We start from the raw sequence: 21,352 nt of genomic DNA, 5'->3' as shown, positions 1-21,352 counted from the left end.
TATATGAGCACTGAAGGGGGATTTGAGAAACCGTCTTCCACACACTGATGAGGCAGGAGTCAGATTAGTTTCTGTGGTTTCCGTATGTGCTGGATATAAATCCCAGAATTCCCTTTGTCACACACACGAACATACACAGGCTAGTGTCACCGACACTGTCGATGTGAAGCAGCTTTATCTGACAACAACCTTCCAGTACTGCACAACTGCCAGTGAGTGAAATGCATTTTATCATATCATTTGCATATTTTAATTATGCTGCCATGGAAGTTGGAAACAGTCAGACATCTTGATGAACTTATCATGTAAATACATGTGTGTGTGTGTGTGTGTGTGTGTGTGTGTGTGTGTGTGTGTGTGTGTGTGTAAGTGACAATGAGATGTATACTAGTTAGTTTTGTTAAGGTTTGATCTGAATCGTGCAGCAGATAGAGGAGCGTCTCTGTGGCTCGAGAGGAAGGTTAGAAGCTGAATAATGAAGTCAAACTCCAAATATGGATGAGATGAGATTTTAGTGACGAGTGTGAACAAATGGTCAAATAAAATGATTTTGAAAAAGCATGAAGAGCCCAAGCTCAGCTAAACTGTAACGTGCTGGCTGTTCTCAAACAAACTGAGTGCAGCGTGAGGAGGAGTTACAGTATCTAGGCCAAGCCAGCACGGGCTCTGTTTGAAGTATTGCAGTATTTTTGCCAGCGTGTAGTGGAGTAGCAGAGGTCTACTTTTAGCTTCAGAGACACAACAGCCATTCATAGCACCACAGCAGCCGTGGAAGGCGAAAACATGCAGAGACGATGACACTTCACACATACAATCACAGATAAGACTCACACCACGTATGCACGTAACCACCACTCACATTCACACACCCCTGCAGAACTACAGTGAGAGTCTATCCATTTATTTTGTCATTAGTTTGTTTTGCTTGGTAAATCCTAACCACTGCACAGCTGCTGCTGCTGCTGCTGCTGCTGCTGGAGCAGGCACGGACAGCAGTTTGGGGATTCATTAGCTCTTGTTTTCCTCCCCCCTCCCTATATTATCCCTCCATCCCTCAGCATTGTATAAATGTTTTATTCGGGTTGGCCAAAGATACTGACTTTTTAAAGTTTTGACACTCTGCCAACAAAGTGTCAAAGTCAGGTTTACTCATCATGGTGAGCTCTAATAATGTGTGTAACAGTTGCGAGGCTGCGGAGGAGCTTAAAGTGAGAGTTCGGGTTATTTGATGTGGGGCTGTGTGAGCTGAGCGATGTACTGCTGTGGACAGGGTCAGCAGAAAGAATGTGTGTTAGCCACTTTAAAAAATGGCAACTGAAAAAAGCCAATATCAGTTGAAGTGTACGCTTTATCTTGCCGTCAAACAGCCCTTTCCTTTGCAACTGCACTTTCTCAGTCATTGAACCATAGTATTCTTATGCACAAATGCCCTTATGCTTAGCTCTGTCTGACTGACAGCTGAACTATGGCATACACAAAATGTTAACAGACTAGAGGAGGGAGGGAGGATGGAAGGTCTTACAAAAGATGCTATTAAGTTGCATTATGGGAAGTGTAGGATCCAGTATTTTTTTATCTATATCAAGGACTGAAACTCAGGCTACCCCAGTCTCTGCTGTTGCAACCTTTACCATTCTTTTTTTTTTTTTTTTTTTTAAATCTGTGTCTTGTGTGGTCAAAGGTTCAGGGTCACAGTGACCTCACCAAACACAGTTTTGGCCCCTTGAATGTAGTTTCTCAAGACTACCTTGAGAAAATTTGTTTAGATTTGGCACAACACAGTCACTTGGACTCAAAGATGAACTGATTAGATTTTTGTGGTCAAAGGTCAAAGTTCAAGGTCACAGTGATCTCACGTTCTAGTGAATGCAATATATCAGGAACACCCAGAGGGAATTTCATTACATCTGGCACACTGTGACCTCACATATCATATTTTTGGACAGAGCTCACAAATTCACTCACTAATTATCACACAGGTGACTTAAATGTCTATAAAGATAAAATTAAGTGATAACATTTTATAAACAAATGGTGAAAGATCAACTTCACTGTGACATCATAATGTTCTGCAAAAACACTTTTGGCCGTTATTCAACACTGTAACTCAGGAAGTGGACATTGTGACCATATTTCCTGCAACTTGGCTGGCTAGGACTAGGCTTGGCATACCATCGCAAGGCAGTAATTTTATTTTGAGTTCTGATACCTGGTACACTTTCACGGCATGGGACCCCAGGTTACTTTGCAGCTGGGGTACATGGAGGGACTATGATTTGGTTCAAAAATAGGCTTATATATTTATTTGCATGTGATGGGAGGGAAATAATCCTCCACAAAAAGGACTACATATTGGTGCAATGCTTTTTATTTGTGCACTGACCAATAAACTACCAGCTGCAACAGGCTGATCCCATTGACTCTGACGCCACATGTGATTTAAAGCATAGAGGTCTAAAAGTAAGCCATCCAAATGCAATGTATGAAAAAGATATTGCAACATTAATATATTTCATACATATTATACACTTAAATCAGCATCCTGGTGATAGGGTGCTTGAATAATGACCCTCTGATCACAGGAGCAGTGCAAGTCCTCTCAGTAGATGTGAAACACAGCGATGAAGAAAAAAACAATTACACCAGCTTTGCACCATACATCGTGTCCGATCTGGCCCGTGGCACCCCTATTTCACCCGCCATTACCCTCTGACTGGCCTGAAGACCCCAGGGACAGTAACACTCAAGGGAGCTAAATGATGGATAAATAGGAGTCTAGGAAAGGAAGTAGGGCGAGGAAGAGATGTGGAAACACAAAAAAGGGACACAAAGAGGTGATGGCCTTTCAGTTCCGAGCACACACACTCACATGAAAAGGCTCATGATGTGTGTGATCAAGCCGGTGAGCTATTGTTCCTCGGGGCTGTAAAAGTGTTCACAGGGCAACAAAACCTGATCGATAGACACACAGCACTACTCTATAAAGACTCTAGTTAAAGTAGGAGAGTGAAATAGATGCCTGCCCTTCTTCAGGTCCCTGAGGACACACACACACACACACACACACACACACACACCTGACAATCTATCATTTTACTTTCTTTCGCTGTGTTTGTCCCTTTGTGACTCATTTTGTCTCTGTCAGCCGCTCTCATCCTTCTCCCTCGCTGTCATCCTCCCTCTGTGGATGAGTGTGTGTGTGTGAGTGTGTGTGAGTGTGTGTGAGTGTGTGTGTGTGTGTGTGTGTGTGTGTGTGTGTGTGTGTGTGTTCTGCATCCCTCTGACACACTTGGAATTGGCCTGTGACAAGAGCGATCACACTCCTCGTTTCTAAATACTCACACACATATAAACATGCATGTGCAGATTGAGGCTTTGAGGGAGACTCTCTTGTAGTCTGCTGGGAGCTGGCCTGGTTTCTCTTTCACAAGCATCCTCACACACACACACACACACACACACTGCAGCAGTATCTCTGTGTTGTTGTACCACCCAAACACAGAGCGTACAGTATGACAACGCACAGCTTGAGACAACATCAAAACTTGATGAAAGCACACACACACACACACACACTCACACACACACGCACACATACACACCACAGAGGGCTTCAGAGGCTAGCAGCCTGAGCCTCAGACTAAACCCTGAAAGATGGGGGGATTGAGCAACAGGGGACCAGGGAGATAAAAGAATGAATGAGGGAAGAGTTAATAAAGCAACATCCATGATAATATAAACCAGCAAAAGAAAGAGAGGAAATGTGGCAGTTATTTAAAAAAAAAAAAAAAAAGAAAGAAATTACAGATTAATATTTAAACAGCAGCAGAGCATTTTCTTTAAAGTCTTGGTTGATTTGGCGCCACCTGCAGTTGCCATGGTAACATTAATAATGGTCACATAGGAGAGCAAAAAGTTTAAGAGCTTATCAGTAAACATTGCTGCCATATACACTGCATTTCCTGTGACTGCTTCACAATAAAAGCTGCCCCATGTTGCAACAGTTGAATGCTTTTAATGTAAATTAATCACAGTAGGAAATGTTGTGTTAGCATTAGAAGTCATTTCTATACAGCTCTGATAAAGCACCTGGAGAGTCATTAGTCTGGGTCACATGTGTGCAATGTAACAATGAAAACTACTGTAGAGGATATTAATATTTAATTGGCCAATAGCAGCCGTACCAGTACATATTAGTATGTATGTATATCTTTAAACTGAGGAGCTGCTGTGTTATTTTCATAAATATGCTGCCGAAGTTTATTTTCTCTGCTAAACATGAAGTCGAAGGTGAACAGGTTCAGAAAGGAATAGATGAAAAGATGTTGAAGATATTGGGGAGATCAAAAAAGGCAAGACACTGAATGAAAAAATACCGAAAAATATGGGAAAATTGGAAATAACAAGAGAGAAAGAGATTAGACAGAGGTCTTGACTGCTTCTGACACCAAGCAGGTCTTCTCTTCATTCAGCTGATTGTCCAAATGTCAGAATGTCACTGTTTTTCTGCTCAGGAAAGGGTTGGCATCACACACACACACACACACACACACACACACTGAGAGAGGTCCTGCCCAGTATGAGGGCATAAAATGTGAATAATTTCACAGATAATTTGGTTGTCACAGCCAGGCAATAGTAATAACAACTTTAGAGAGAGAAAGAGCACAAAGAGAAAGAGGGAGAAGAGCGGAGCAAATCACCCAAGGCCAATCGCTGTGTCTAAAGCCAGAGTGGTGTTTGTGGAAAAAAGCCTCTTTTTAAACTCACTGAAGAAAAGAGGAATGTTTCTTATTTCCCCTTTTTTTTCCCTCCTACTTCCCAATCCCTTTGCATCATTCGGCGTGACCCTCTGGAAATTGCAGAGCGTTTAGCGTGGCAGCAGGATGATGGTGTCGTCCTGCTTCAGCGTTGGTGGTATAAACAGCAAGGTACGCTGCTGCAATTATAATAATGCACTCCATCATTTGGGAATGTGCAGTCTATCTAACAGGGAGGTGGTTTTTATCACCTTTGAAAGAAGTGGGCACAGTCTGAGGTGTGTGTGCGTGTGTCATATTGAAAATGTGTGCGTCCCATACATAATTCAGATGCTTTGAGCCGCCCACATCTGTTCATTTCTCTGGACGATGCACACACTCCTCTGATAGACAATGATCAGTATGATGCCAGGAACACACACACACACACACACACACACACACACACACACACACAGAGACACACTCTTACAGAGAGTTCTGGCACCCATGTTAACCTCCAACAATGGATCCACATGGGATTAGGTGTATTAGAAACACAAATCAAAATCACATGTATGGCTGCACACACACACACAACAAACCTGTACGAACATGTTGGTTCTATACACATAATCTCAAGGCTCTCTGATGGCACATAAAAGGTGCATTGCTGCTTCGTTGCAAATGCAGGATAGATACACAAAAGCGTTTGCTCAAAATACAAAGGAATATGGGTGTGCATCAGTCCCGTGTGGGTGCTGGCATGTGTGAGTGATAATACATAGGCTTTGTGTGTATGCATGTGTCCTGTTTCCACGTGTGAGTACGTAATATTCCTCTGTCTTTGTGCGCTCATGTATACGTGTGATGTGCGTCTGTTTCTGTGTGTGTGTGTGGAAAAGAGAGGGAGACGGAGAGAAAAGGAGGCAGTCTTCTCTGTAGTGTCAGCCTTTGATCAGTGTCCCTGTGTGTGTGTGTATGTGTGTGCAAGCCAACCCCTGGTGTCTTGGAGGCAGATGAAACACTGTGCCTCTATCCGGGACTCACAGAACACCCACTATCCTTCTCGCCTTCTCCTTTACTCTCTCTCTCTCCCTCTTTCTCCCTCTGTCTCTCTCTGTCTCTCTCCCATTTACCCCCTCTAACCACCATTCCTTACCACAGCCATTTTAAAGGCTATTCATGCAGATACGCGCTTTCATCTTGCATTGCGGCATTTTAACCAGCTCCTCTGTTTCTTCAAGCCTTTTTTTTTATCAGATTATAGAGGAAGGGGAGCACGGGTGAAGTGGCCTGCTGTTGTTCACCGACGCACAGTCAGATGGACGCAGCGTGAAGGTGCAGGAAAGACAACAGCCTTGGCTGTGACAAGATAACTTTAGGATCCTGGACGCGTGCTGGCTCTGTGTAGCCCTGTTCAGACGCTTTGGTATTTTGATGTCCCACCAGCACATCACACATATTTGCAAGGACAATAACTAAACAGCAGAGCATAGCAATGAATGATCTCGCTTTATAAAATAATGATAATAAGAAATACTCGGGATTGTCATATTTCTCACCTTTAAATATCTGGACTACATAGTGACACTGCTTCCACATTTTGTGCACGAAACCTCGCTGACATAGAAGTATTGCTATGTATTGCATTAATTAGCTTAGTTAATGACCTCATTAGCATAATTGGTTATGTTTAATATATCATGGTGATTACAGTAGGGCATTAGGCAGTTTATTTGCCTCTTGTTTGTGCTTGGCTTAATTAATGCATCCGAACATGCAGCTTATTTGTGTGTATTTGTGGTGTTTAAAGAGCAGCTCAAAAGCCAGTAAACGCACGATGTGCTTTCTGATATTTGCTTCGATCCCTTTTGTTTTTATGGATCATTTGAGATGATGACTGTTAATTGATTTTAGTTGTACTTGCAGGATAAAGACAGAAATTATTGCGTCAGTGTTGTGAACTTCAGTAGGTTTGAGCCATTAACGTAAGTGCAGCGTATTATAGGCAGACAGTGGCTGTCATTTTTGGTCAAATTAAATTGTAAATCCATTGTAAACGAACATGAACATTACATTCCATGGACCACTTTCAGTTGGATAATGATGAGCCATCACCTCTCCCACTGCAAAAACAACCTTTTTAGTAGTCGGCAGACAACTTCTGCCAGCATGTGAAAGTTTTATACTTGCTTTATACATTGTGTAGGTGTACCTCCTGTTTTTTTTCTGGTGTGCATTGTTCATTACCAAGTGAGTAAATGTCATGATGTGTGTCTGTTTCTATGCCTCTGTGCAGGCAACAGCCAGGACCGGAGGCATTATGTTGCCCATCCATCCATCTGTCCCACAGACATTCACTTGGATTCCAGGATGAACTGATTAGATTTTGTTGGTCAAAAGTCAAGTTCATAGTGACCTCACAAAACACCTCTAGATTAATTGCTAATGAAGACTGCGTCATGCTCAGTAATTCACATGTTGCTGTTTATTTTATTGTTCTGCCTTATAGTTCTGAAGCCAATGTGTTGTAAAATATAATACTTGGTGAGAGTGCAGGCTGTCTGCTGTGTTTTTGCCACAAGGTGGCATCTTATCCACAGATTGGCTCTTCCTCCAAAGTGTTGCTGTTCTGTTAAGTGAGCTCTAGCCAGTCTAATGGAGTTTATTTTCTTATTTATACATTTTTTTTGTTAATAATTTTGCTATTTTTAATAGTATTAGCAGCAGCTTTATTTTGACCTATCTCTTAACATCTTAACCTACATGTTTCCATGACCTGACATGGTATGGTATGAGAATGTGAATGTAAGTGCTGTGGATCACATTGGATCTGAAAGTAGGGATCCTTGAGCAGGTTCCTGAGGGTCCCCAGCAAAAAAGAGAAGTGCTATAATTCCATCCATAAGTAGCACAATGACAGAATGTATGACTATTTTGGTCATGGTTTCAAACACTCTCTGTAATAAAACATCTAAAAGCAAAAAGCTTATCAGATGGGGGTCTTTGGTCTAATTTGTGTCTAGTGGCCCTAGATGTGTCTGGTTTACAAAAATAAACAGCTGGTGGCGCTAATTCTCCAGTCGGGTGTCATTTACCTTGGCAGAAAAAGAGGGCACAACAAAACATGTGACATTTGCTGTTAAGGATACATAGACTTTTCCACCTCAGCCAAACGTAAACTTTTTTTAATACCAAAATTAAAAATGTGCATAAAAACAGGTTGTTGGAAACACTCCTACAGATCCCAACTCATATTCTTAAACCCCTGCTACAAATGCAACCATGCCTGGATCCTGAGTAAATATCAGGAGAACCTGACTGACACCCCGCAGGGATACTAACGCCTTTCTAACCAGCTACCTACCTAAACCTATGAGTACACCATATATAAAATTTAATTAGCATGGAACAGAGGAAAAGCCGTATAGTGAATTGAGAAATGCTTGTGGCTTCATATTGGGTCTAATTGGAAATAGCCAAGATCTTGATAACACTAATTGCACACTCATTGCAGGCAACACAGTGTATGTATCTTTCATAGCAGATCCTAGCAGCTAGCTGTATACAAGTGTTTAACCTCTGCTGTATGGGCTTAATGGATGACCTTTCCCGTGCACCTGCCTTTAATAAAGACCTCATTAGGAGTCCCATTAGGATCTGAGAGCCACCAGTTAATGGGTACTTAAACAGAATAGATTTAGGTCTTTGGTGGAACAATCGAAGATACTCAGCAGTAATCATGAGAGGCAAATGTCAGCTAAACTACAGTGTCCATGTTCATGGTGATGAAGGAACATCTGATGTGTTTTTAATACTTTTTAGACAATGGATCTCTGTGGCACAGACCCTAATACACACACAGAAGTCACTGTTGGTGGTGGTCTTTATGTGGGATTTGTTAACAGTAAGAAAAGTATAGAATACTAATAAGGGACTTAGTAACTAAAAAAGAAGAGTGTTCTAATCCAGACATGATGTGTCATCGGTTGTAATCCAGTCATGGGTGTGATTCAGATTAGGGTCACCTATATTTCCTGGAGTGCAGGCTGCTTTAGTGTAAGTGGCTTTCTGTATTCCCTGCTCAAGGGCATTAGACAGAGTACCTATCATAAAGAGATGAGCTGAAAAAGCAGTTTCTTCTCTCACTCCCTTTGCTTTCGTGGTGCACCTTTGTCTGTCACTCTTTGCTGATGAATAATGTTGTTGTGCACACACATACTCAAACATAAACACACTTGTTCTCTCTAATCAGAAACTGATTTACAGACCAAAGTCGGGAACATTGGTCAGACAGGTACTGATACTAACGTCATCTTGTCTCTCTCCTCTCTTTATCTTCACCCTACAAATACCCAGGCTTCCTCAGTACTGGTGATCAGTCCGCGAAGGGAAACTATGGCCTCCTGGACCAGATTCAGGCCTTGCGTTGGCTCAATGAGAACATCGGCCACTTCGGCGGAGACCCAGAGAGGATCACCATCTTCGGCTCCGGAGCTGGGGCATCCTGCGTCAACCTCCTTATCCTCTCACACCACTCGGAGGGTAATTTAAGACTCTGTTGTTCTTTTACCGTTTTCTTGGTAAAGCATCCATCATCCTTCACCTGTTGCCTGCCCATTCACTTATTTCTTTCTGTCTGTATTTTTATATTCACTAGATACATTAACACACATATAGAAAAACTTCCAAGCACAGCATTTCCCCCTGGCACTGGAATTCCTGGAATGTCATGCATTTTTTGTGATTGTTAATCGTCTGGATCCAGCCCTGTGAGTCACTCATTAACCACAAATTTCTTGACTAATGGATTGTGGCTGCTTACATGAATTCTACCCGATCCGGCAATGTTTCAGCCCTCAGCTTAGATCATTCCAGACTAATCTCTAAATGGCCACAATGCATACTTACACATACTTGTGTATTTGTTCTGTACATATTTACAGGAAAGGATTCAACCTTTAAAACCCTCAACAGAAAATGTTTGTTCATTTGTTTTTGTTGTTGGAATTACTTTTTTATGGCCTGTATACGTAGTTTATAGTATATTTTCTACCTTTATTTCTCTTTTGGCTATTCCATGACCCATGATCAGATGGGGACTGTCCATCTGCCCAGAAATCATTAGGTTGTGTGATGTCTGCTTGACACCTCTATCCTCAAAGGAAAACACTCCTTATCCTTTGAACTGAAAGATTTAAGCAGTCGTGTTGCTAATGAGTGAGTCCATGTTTGATCCCGGTTATGTCGTCCATGTCTGTGGAGGATAAATGACACTGGAGCTCCAACATTACCCCACATTACCTGACTTGGCGAGCACTCCTGGCTCCTGTTAACGCTCCAATGCTCTGCAGTAGAGAGGTTTTACCTCCATCAAAAACCTACATCTGTCTGACCTCATGCTCCCCATTACCAACAACACACCCTGAGGGCTAAGTGTTAACATTGCACCACCAAAAGAGAGAGGCCCACGGACCAATTGACTTTGATCTGAATTGAGATCAGTGTGGCTGACGACCCGCAGCCAAGTGGTCACGCACTCGGCCCCTTTGATCATGCTGTTCTTGAAGCTGTCCTCCTTCAATCCTAACTTCTCTGTTCTCCACGCTGCTTGAGGACTCTCCCTCAATATCTCTCCCCTCTATTCATTTTCCGTCTCACACACACAAACTGCAAAGGACAGAAACCGGGAAGAAATGGTGGGTGAAAAGAAGGAGAGAGATTAGAGAGCGCATGTTCACACAACCACACATCAGTTTCAATCACTACCCTGTGTGTGTGTGTGTGTGTGTGTGTGTGTGTGTGTGTCTGAAGCACTAAGCAAACGTCTGACACCTCTCTAATTTTGACTCATTCTGTCTGCCTAGATGTGCCTTGAAAACAAATGTGTCGTCAAGGCTTGAGAGAGCATCTGTGTTCTACTGCCATAGCAATGTGTCCATTTAATACAACTGCTATAATTACACTGATGTCTGTTAACCCTTCATATTAACCCAGGCACACCCAACCTCCCAACTGTTATATGTTTATATCATGATAATACACAAGTGTGCTTTATATATAAAGTGTAAATACAAAGAAAAAAAATATATCTTGTTGAAACCCATTAGTTGTTGTTCTAAAGAGTAACTCAGTACAAAATTGTGTATACACAAAAAGCAATACTAAAAAAGAATACATTAAATGTTTGGAGAAAAGAAAAAAACTTTTTTTCTTTTTTCTACCTTTGTGTTCTCCAATTTAAACAATCGTATGGGTTGTAGGTTGAGTTCATATAGGTTGAGGGTCCCTACCCTCAGATGCAATCATAGTGAGTGTATCATAGGAGTGCAGCAGGTGCACCAGACCTTTGTTGTCATGGTACCAATAATAAACACAGAGTTAAAGTAGTTATCATAGTTGGGTGGGATTAGGAAAAAATCATGGTTGGTTTAAAATACGCACTTCCTTAAGGGCAGACCCTTGTTGTCATGGCTACAATAATAAATGGACTAAAGAAACAACATTGTCATGTATAAAAGACAAAACAGCTGACTGTTGGTTTGAAAAGCTAAATGAACAACAGTGACCTGTGTCAAAGGCCTATTGCACCTGTTTTTTTGTTCCAGCTCATCCACCCACCCCTAATGCAGACTTTATTGCTCTAATACAGCGTTACCTTATGTGTAACAGTTTATCCAGCTGCCCCGATGCACTGCATCCCTGTTGTGGGAAGCCATCGAACCTGACCTCTATAACTACAAATTCTTGGTTACAATTCTTTTTGTGTAAAGATTAAACAAACAAAATGTGTTCATTAGTGAGATTCAAAGGTGGCGGTAAGAGTATTTCCTAACTAACGCAAATAGTCTTTATGCTAAGCTAAGCTAAATACCTTGCAGCTCCAGCTCCATACTTAGCATGTACATATGAAATTGCTATCTTCTCATCTAACTCTTGAAAAGTAGAAGTGTATACTTTTTACTAAGTCATTTCATTTTCAGTCGGCCAGATGGTTTGAAGTCATCCTAGTTTGATAATTAATTTTTCAGCGGGGAACTTTAGCAGCAGAGGGACCGTACTGGTTGGGAAAGCTTCTTTTAACCCCTTGTCTCCTGTCGCTGACAACTACCCCCCACCCCTCCACCCTCTCACCACCCGCTGTCCATTCTCATGCCTCCACTTTGTCATCACCCCATCGCCATCATCGTCCTCGTCATCATCAGCATCTAACGGTGTAACATCAGCCCACTAGACGCCGCCTGTCTGTCATGCTCCCCCTCTCTCCCCCGCCGGAGACGCCAGGTAAGGAGTCTGTCATCCCCACCCTAAAGGGACACCAATCATGTCAACAACACTGCATCACAAATCAAGCCCAGAGGAATGGCGGGATGGAAGTGGCATTTGGGATGGAGGGAGGGACTGAACTGAAAAGATGAAGAGTGGGGGATGTAAAGGGTGAGACAGTATCCATGGTAGGCTTTTAAACATGTTTAGGGAAAGAAGAGGAGAGGAGGTAGAGAAAGATAGGTGGAGATGTCCTGAGAAAACAATGTTGAGGGAGGAGAAGGAGAAAAGAAAATGCTCTGACCTGGTATTGGAAAAGAGAGGAGCCAAATAGAGGAAGGCACTGAGTGGGGGAGGCAAGAGGCAGTTAGGGGATGACAAGGAAACTGATTCTGAAGACTAATGAAATAATACCCACTTCTCTGTCTGTCTCTCCCCTACTGTCTCTCTCTGTGCAGATATGTACGTGTAACTGTTTCCAAGCTACTTTTTACTGTAATTGATTTCCCAGGGAAGGGGGGCTCTGCAGCTCTGCTTAATAATTAACTGACCAATCTTCAGCCCAGGAGAGAGTAGAGAAAGAAAAAAGGAACGCAAGAGGAAACGAGTCAGGCAGCCGGCCCCTTAACGAGCCACTTGAGTGGTTCAAACAGCACAGGACAGGCAGAACTAAGGAGACAGAGAGAGACAAAGAGGAAGAGAGGAAGGGAGAAACATAGCTAGAGAAAGGCTGAGAGGAAAAACCAGCCAGTACAAGAAAGAGGAAAATGGCTCTTTTAAAATCTCAGATGAGCTCGCTCCCAGTTCTGCCTCTATTTTTTGAGATACACTACCATAGCATGCTCTCTCTGTGATGCAGTTCCATTCCCTATCTGCCAGCTTTTCTCAAGTGAGAATGATGAGATAAAACAAAAATGGGGTACTTTTTTTAATACAGAGAAACATATGATGCACATCAAATAGTCTCTTCACAGAGCTCCATCCACATAACATCTTGCGAGATCTCCAACATTTTACCATGCTTTTAGGATGTTAGAAGGCCAAATTTATGCCATCACCAGTCATATTGTTTTTTTTTCCATTTGTCCCTTCAGGTCTGTTTCATAGGGCCATTGCCCAGAGTGGAACAGCCATCTCCAGCTGGTCCGTCAACTACCAGCCCCTCAAGTACACCAAGATCTTGGCCCGGAAGGTGGGCTGCACCTACACAGAGACAGCTGACCTGGTTGACTGCCTGAGACGCAAGAACTTCCGGGAGCTGGTGGACCAGGACATACAGCCAGCCCGCTACCACATTGCCTTTGGCCCAGTGGTGGATGGTGATGTGGTGCCCGATGATCCTGAGATCCTCATGCAGCAGGTGAGAGTCTGGCTCCAGTATCGGATGTGATACTGCAGACATTAATTTTTTATTGTGCAGGTATTAACACAACAGACATAGGAGAACACAGAGAACTCACTGGAGTGGCTGTGAACTTGTACAGTGATGTACATTGCCTTAGTGATATATTTTAGAGCCATGGTTCACAACCTTTGTTCTTTAATACAAAGCAGTGTGTACTTGCAAAACCTTCATCACAGGGTGCGTGTCTGGATACTGAGCAATTCAATCAAAGAGTGGTTTTCTTTTCTCAGCTTGATTGGAATAATTTTAAGAGGCCTGAAGACATAGAATTATACAGTATTTCAAAACAACAAAGAAAAGATAAGAAATAGTTCAAAAACTGAACATAATTGTTTATAGGAGAAATTTTGTTTTGAATTTTCTTTTCCTCGTTTCCTATTTTAGCTCATCATACTTTATAATCTGCACGAAATAATTAGAGGGGAGCATCAAAAGGTTTCTGGCTCATTTGAGGAGGAAAATGAGCCACATCCCTAACTGAGCTCTTGTTGTGCATCAATTGATACTGTAGACTTTAAAAATTCCACTGGATCAGTGCTACAGGTTCTGAAATGCCTTTCGAGTAGAACTTATCTTATTTTGCACCTTATAATGGAACAAATCTAATATATTTTATGATAACACATGGTGGTGTTAAAACAGAAAACTAGATTTCTTCTTCCTGTCTCTAACTTAGCTTGTAGGGGTGGTCCCACTACATTACATCGTGCAGCTTTACATTTCTTGGCATAAATTTGACATGCAAAATATGAGTGGACCTTACAGATAAATACAGATTGTATCCAGCAGCATTCATAATTGTAGTGATTTTAGATTTGTGTCATATACAGAGCCTAAAAAACCTGCGCCTTGATTACAATTTCAGTACCCAATGTTCTCTTCCCCTATTGCACCACCAGGGGGAGTTCCTCAACTATGACATACTAATAGGAGTGAACCAAGGAGAGGGGCTGAAGTTTGTAGACGATAGTGAGGACAACGATGGCATCTCAGCCGCAGCATTCGACTACACCATCTCTAACTTTGTCGATAACCTCTACGGATACCCTGAAGGTACCTGTGCTCATCTCTCAGCTTTCAAATTCTTCCATATTGTGTCTCCTACTTCCTCTCAGATGAAAGCATTTTGCAGCATCCTTTCTGTTCTGGCTTATTAGAAGCCACATTAGCTGAAATCTTTTTGGAGTCTTCACATAAAGGAGTGAAAATGAAGGATAAATTGTCTAAATATAAAACAGTATAAGTTATTAACAAGTTTTAGTATAATATATATATTCCCTAAGAGCTGAGCTAGATGTCACATTATACACTACATTTCTACTAATTGGATTCTCAAAAAATAAGTGCTTCATTTTTTTTGTTATAAATACACTTTACATTATTACATTCTTTCAGCAAAAATACAGCAACAACAACTTGTCCAAAACTGCCGCTCCCTGTGGAAATGCAAGTCTTTAAAACATTATGTGGGCAAAGAATGAGACGAGATAAAATGTGAGCCCAGTGAAGTGTATCAACCAAGACAGGCATACTAAAGAGGCTGCCTATCATCGAGATTATCTTTCACCGTGGTGGGTCTGTGCTTTGGCCTTTGAGGCTCTGTGGGCACTAATGCTGTCTCTCATCATCCCCCAGGCAGTCAGCTCCCAATCACAGTGCTGTTGTTCCTAACAGATCAACCTGCAAACCCCTCACAGCGGGCCACAGTCAAAATACAGGCACATTTGGATAATGCAGTCACACTCCATCTCAAGTGCCTGTCATTCATTCTGCTTTCCGGGAGGCATCTTCTTTGTTTTTGTCGCTCAGTCTGTCCTTTCACATTTTCTGTCTATCTCACACACATAGGTTCATACAAACACAAAGACCACTTTCATTTTTTTCCTATCCATCATTTCAATTCTTCTGTCTTCTTCCACCTTCTGTTTCACATCTATTGACCAGTTTCATCTCTCAAAATGTGCTATCACTGTCATTGTCCTCTTAACACATTTTTCTTTTTTTTTCCCTTTATCCTCTGTTTCCCTCTCCTCCCACATCTTATCCTCCAGGCAAAGACATCTTGAGGGAGACCATTAAGTTCATGTACACCGACTGGGCAGACAGGGACAACGGCGACATGCGGAGGAAGACCCTGTTAGCTCTGTTTACTGACCACCAGTGGGTGGCACCAGCAGTGGCTACTGCCAAGCTCCATGCAGAGTTTCAGTCCCCAGTTTACTTTTACACATTCTACCACCACTGCCAGACCGAGACGCGACCCGAATGGGCTGACGCAGCCCATGGAGATGAGATACCGTACGTGTTTGGCGTGCCCATGATCGGTGCCACAGATCTGTTCCCATGCAACTTCTCGAAGAATGATGTGATGTTGAGCGCCGTGGTCATGACTTACTGGACCAACTTTGCCAAGACTGGGTAGGCCTTTCTGATGATTTTATTTCATATTAGTTTTTTGTTTTTTGTTTTTTTTGCAACCAGATCATGTAGGCCCTCTACCCCAGTGGTAGAGCTGAAGTGTCTTTTTGAAGGTTTTGCTTCCCTTTTAATAAGATAGGTGTTGTGTGCAGGTTCTGATTTCTCAAACCAGATGTTAGTAAAGTTTTAAAAGTTTAGTGCTCTGTTTCTCTTTGCTGTAAGTTCATAAATAAAAACATAGGGTTTAGCAGAGTTTAGATGTCAATGCAATGAAGAAATCTTTGAATCAGATTGATTAAAATCTTGACTTGCAAACTATAACTGAGATGCCCCCTCTGTTGTCTACTAGGGACCCCAACCTGCCAGTCCCACAGGACACAAAGTTCATTCACACCAAACCCAACCGCTTTGAAGAGGTCATCTGGACCAAGTTCAACTCCAAGGACAAGCAGTACCTCCACATCGGCTTAAAGCCTCGTGTTAGAGACAACTACAGAGCCAACAAGGTGGCCTTCTGGCTGGAATTAGTTCCCCACCTCCACAGTATACATGAGGTCCTCTTTCCCACCACTACTCGCTCCCCGCCAGGCCCTCGCCCGGGCACATATGGACCCTGGCCCAGAACACCAGGCCCTCGCACCACTCGCCACCCCTACCCTACATTCCCCTCTGATCCGGAGCCTGAGGGTTCAGAGCGTCCACACCAGGACCTCTTCCCGGGAGATACCCGGGACTATTCAACTGAGTTGAGCGTGACAGTCGCTGTGGGGGCATCGCTCCTATTCCTCAACATCCTGGCCTTTGCCGCCCTTTACTACAAGCGTGACAAGCGGCACGAGATGCGGCGCCACAGGCTGTCTCCTCAACGGGGTGGCCCTGCCAATGACCTGGCTCACAGTCAGGAGGAGGAGATCATGTCTCTTCAGATGAAGCACTCAGAGCACGATGCTCACCACGACATGGAGCCTCTCCGGCCCCACGACATCCTACGGCCTGCCTGCCCGCCTGACTACACACTGGCACTACGCCGTGCCCCCGACGACGTGCCACTGATGACACCTAACACCATCACCATGATCCCCAGTACCATCACCAGCATGCAGCCTCTTCATGCCTTTAACACCTTCCCCTCCACTGGCCACAACAACACCCTGCCCCACCCCCACTCCACAACCAGAGTATAGTAGGGACTGCCCTGACACAGTGCCACATAAGGACCAGGAAGACTGGCCCTGCCACAGATCTAAAGCGGTGGCCTCTGGATGTGGGCCTTTGTTCTGTTCTCTTATTCTCTTGTTTCTCCAAAAGCAACTCCACCTCCATCATGTGCTGTCAAACGTAGCAGCTCCCTCCACTGGGGGCGTGTGGAGAAGCAACTGAACTGCAAGGCAGCAGATGATCAGTTCTGGGGGTGATTTAGATCTTTTAAAGATACTGTTTTCAAAGAAAGTCTGTTGTTTCCAGACTAAAGCCCCCTGACATTTGTCTAAGGGACAAATGCTTTTACTTTGGTGTCATCTCTTTTTTCTCTCACTGGTGTATTATGTGCATATATCGTTCTCTTTTCTACATCTATGTCTTATCCCTGCTTTGTTCCCCTTATTCTACATGTGATTCTCTCCCTCTCCCCTGTGCTCCTTTGCTCTAAGGATTCATAAACTACTGAGCTGTAGGAGGGACATAGAGTACATACAGTAAGCATATAGCTATGGAAACACTGATATCTGATACTTTCATTCTACCAGCATTCTTGGTGCCAAGTATGTACTACTGTGTTTGCTTTCTCATCGAGGGAGAAAAAAAACTAAAGAAAATTCTAGAGTATTCCTATTTACTGTCAACTAACAGATGCTGTGTGTTCTCATGACAAAGTGCCAAACTGGCCCTCGATTGTGTTTTTTTTCTTTCTTTCATGTTCTGTTTCTTTTTTTTTTCAAGCATTTGTTTAATTGTTGTTTTTGTGGAAAGAATTTTTGCTGAAAATATAGATATAGAGAAATGATATTATATATAGTTATATATAAATGTGTACAAAGGAGAAAGTATATAAATGGGTTTTCTCAGTGGGGATCTATGCATGAATTATTTTTAAAGATGATGACGGGGGAAAGGACACTGTATCTGTCAATGCACGTTTCCCAAATCTACTCAAATCATATCGGTCCACTTTGGATACTGGTCTTTGTTTAACCTCACAGAATAATAGCATCACGGAAAATCCTGAAGTAAATCACCAAATCCACCTCTTCACCTCCAAACCCGACACTCATTTCACTCAAATCTCAGAAGATGTTGTGGTCAGAGCGACAGCTGTGAACACACGCCTCCATTCATTCTCTTCTCATGTAAAGGAATTTCTCCAACCAGGTAATGCAACATGCCAACAGCTATCTATCCCATCGTCCTCCAGTAGCTACTTCCTCTTTCCATCTGTATGGAAATGATTGCTTTTTTAGGGTACTTGAGGTACCGAATCTCTTGTTGTAGCTGGCATGTACAGAATTATTTTTGTATTTCATTGAGGGTGAGAAATAAAGCAGAGACAGGCAGCCTCTGCTCTTTTACTTACGCCTTCCCTCTCCTGTCTGCACCCCTATTTCCAGCACATGCATATTCTGTTTGATGTGTGCCTGTGAGAGACTGTGTCTGCGTATGTGTGTTTGTGTGTTTGTGCATGTGTGTGGTATCAGAAATGCTTCACATAGGCATAGGTGGGCCCTAATTAGACGGTAAGGAGATAGAGAGGCAGACAGGCAGGATCATCCCCATGGTAAAAACTTAGACTTCACAAGGAGCTCCTTCCTGCTGTTTACCTAAGCACCCCCTCTGTATCACCTACTCCCTCCCTTCTCCTCTTTACATCACTAGCTTTGTCTAGCCCACATTACAGTGATCACCCATAAGTATCCCATTGTGACCACAAAACTCCAAAACACCTGACTTCACTGTGTCAGCACGGTTCTACACAATTTCTGACCTCAGTTCAGCTCTGCTATTATCCTCCCATTCAAGGGTTAGTTCACTAAGCTAGTGAGTTTTTATGAGCTCATCAGTTGTAAATTCAACTCTAAGCACACTGAGGGTAACCGGTGGGCCCTCACGGCCTGCAGCACAGAGCTGCAAGATGAAAAGGAGGCTCAGATCTCCTAAACAGGGTAAAAGCAACACACTTGATAACTGCTGTTTCTGATTCCTCTCTTTTTCGGGGTGAGGATATGCAGGCCTACAGCTCAGCAATGCCCCCCCTCTGATTCTCTGCTAAGGATCTCAAACATAGATCATGCGTTGTATTCTGGTTAATACAGTATGTTAACTGAACTGATGTGCTGTTGTTTGAGCCCACAGGAACCCATGGTAGCTTACATCCGGTATGGGAGAAGTTAGTCACCGGTGCTGTCTTTGCTTGTGCTCTAGCTTTAGCCTGTTTGTTTGTTTTCTATTTTATTACTGCCTAACAGGGTGGTGGGGGAGGGCTGGCAGGGGAGAGATACACAGTACCTGGCTGCTCCTGTCAGAGATTTTGTACGCCTACTGAAAGGGAAATGTGCACAATGTAAAACACAAAACAACTGACTTGGGTTGCCGCAGGTGGATCCATGCTGTGGAGCAGATGATGGACAGTAATGCAAGAAGAAGAAGGTGCACGCTGTGGAGGACAGACTTTGGGAGGAGATTTGAAAAAGACTCACAGCCTTAAATGTAGAAATCAGAATCAGACGAATCAAAGGAGAGGATGAACTGATCACTAGCAAAATAAGGAAATTTAAAGGCATGGCCATCTTTCTACCCACAATGTTTGCCACCTTGCTAATCTGTCCTACAAAGGATAGGAACCCTTTTGTACTCACTCCTGTGAATAAGGAGGCAGTGAGGGGTTGTGACGTAAACCTCACCACAACACAGCTACAATGACACTACTGGAGGTGACAACAGAAACAAGGTATTCAGTTTGGTTTGTTCTTTTTCTTTGTCTATTTTTTAAGCTAACACTGGAGGGCGCCATTGTGCCAGATTCACTGCAGTCTGGCCACTGACGAAACTGCGTGTGTGAAGGAAAATACCAAACTGGGTGGCAGGACAGAGACACACAACATCTGGAAGAGAATCTAAACTGTACATTTTTAAGTGTAAGAATCAAACAGACAAAATATTTGTAAATATTAAGTTTCTTGTTTTGTTTTTTTTTCTCTTTTTTTTTCTTTTTTGAGTGAATGAATGAAATGCTTATTTTGTGACAACAAAAGACAACAGGTGCAGTTTGAAAAAAAAAAAAACACACGACACTATCTTGAAATGTATTCATTTTCATAGCATTAATTTTATTTCTTTACTTTGTTTTATTCTCACATTGCCCAATATCACAGGGCATCCTGTAGCATCATTGATAAGGAAAGTCACTGTAGCAGAATTCATCTCCCCTGCAGCCCCCACATGACAGAGCGTCTAAACGCTGTAGTTAGATTTGTTCCGGGGTTGCAGTCGAAGCTCCACCTCATCTGCATCTTTATTTTGCAAACTTCAGCAAACTTTGATTTTGAATTCGACACTCCTGATGAATCTGTGCTGCATGATCTGTGTGACTTTCAGAGGCTAAGAGTACTGATAAAAGCCAGTTTTGCCTTTTGCCAGCTAACTAATGTAATGATGGTGATGGTGTAGGGAACTGGCCAGTGATTCATGGTCAGGACTTCTAAACTGAGACACTAAACGCAAGTGCGAGTCAGTTAAATGTTAGCTCACTTCACATGTAGCAGTGTTTACATGTAGCCACGTAATCACATGTGGGACAGACATGAGGGCTTTGATACCATAAGATGCCTCATATCCTCATAGAGTAACACTATCACACATGCGGTCCAACTTTTTCCCTCCACACACTGTGTTGCATTGTGAATATGAAGGTTGTGTTGCCCTTACAGTGACATGATGTAGCAGAAAATTGTTCTTAAGAGATGAGAGATGGATGACGTGAAGTAAATCAGAAAAGTCTGTCCAACTCTGAGCATGTATGTTTAACAGCGGATCCGACTGGATGTACAGTATGTGGACACACACTTAACCAAAGTGACTCACTGCAGCCCTGTGGTTCACACAGTTGGCGCCAGATTTCACTTTAGTTTTATTTTCAACATGCCCCAAAAACCGCGGCCATTCAGCTGAAATAAGGTGACTTCATGCACATCAGTGAGGTTATTTAGAGATGATTTAATGATGCATGAAAGCACATGATAAACACCCCACAAAGGCAATGACACATACACACTCACATAAATCTTCAGCTTGCAAAGTTGCACCTGTTGTCTTGTTTTTATGTTCTTTGTTGAATTCAGAAACCCAAGACTTGAGATGAAGAAAAATGTTAAATAAAGGAATTTTAAAAAAAGATGATTATTAAAAAAACGTAAAGTAAAACTATATAAATAAATGAGGTGATGATATTTCTGTTTACTTTAGAAGTTATTATACACTGTATGCTGTGATTCTGATCTGGGAAACATTAAAGACATTCATAGCCAGACTG

The 21,352-nt window shown here is 42.6% G+C and overlaps 1 protein-coding gene across 3 annotated transcripts in view; it reads left to right on the top strand.

Moving 5' to 3' along the window:
- The window catches only part of nlgn2a (neuroligin 2a), a 182,190-nt gene extending 160,841 nt beyond the window's left edge, over positions 1–21,349 (top strand). For all 3 annotated transcript variants that reach the window (XM_071477910.1, XM_071477911.1, XM_071477909.1), the window contains 5 exons: positions 9,102–9,287; positions 13,103–13,368; positions 14,313–14,466; positions 15,465–15,831; positions 16,181–21,349. In XM_071477910.1, the coding sequence (XP_071334011.1) occupies positions 9,102–9,287; positions 13,103–13,368; positions 14,313–14,466; positions 15,465–15,831; positions 16,181–17,015 (1,808 nt within the window). In that variant the 3' untranslated portion in view covers positions 17,016–21,349. The remainder of the gene's footprint in view (positions 1–9,101; positions 9,288–13,102; positions 13,369–14,312; positions 14,467–15,464; positions 15,832–16,180) is intronic.
- The last annotated feature ends 3 nt before the right edge of the window (positions 21,350–21,352 follow it).

Source organism: Trachinotus anak, unplaced genomic scaffold (genome assembly GCF_046630095.1).
Source record: "Trachinotus anak isolate AG129_WGS33_773 ecotype Australia unplaced genomic scaffold, CSIRO_AGI_Tana_v1 ptg000005l, whole genome shotgun sequence".
NCBI classification, from domain to species: Eukaryota; Metazoa; Chordata; class Actinopteri; order Carangiformes; family Carangidae; genus Trachinotus; species Trachinotus anak.
This window is presented reverse-complemented; position numbering and strand designations above follow the sequence as displayed.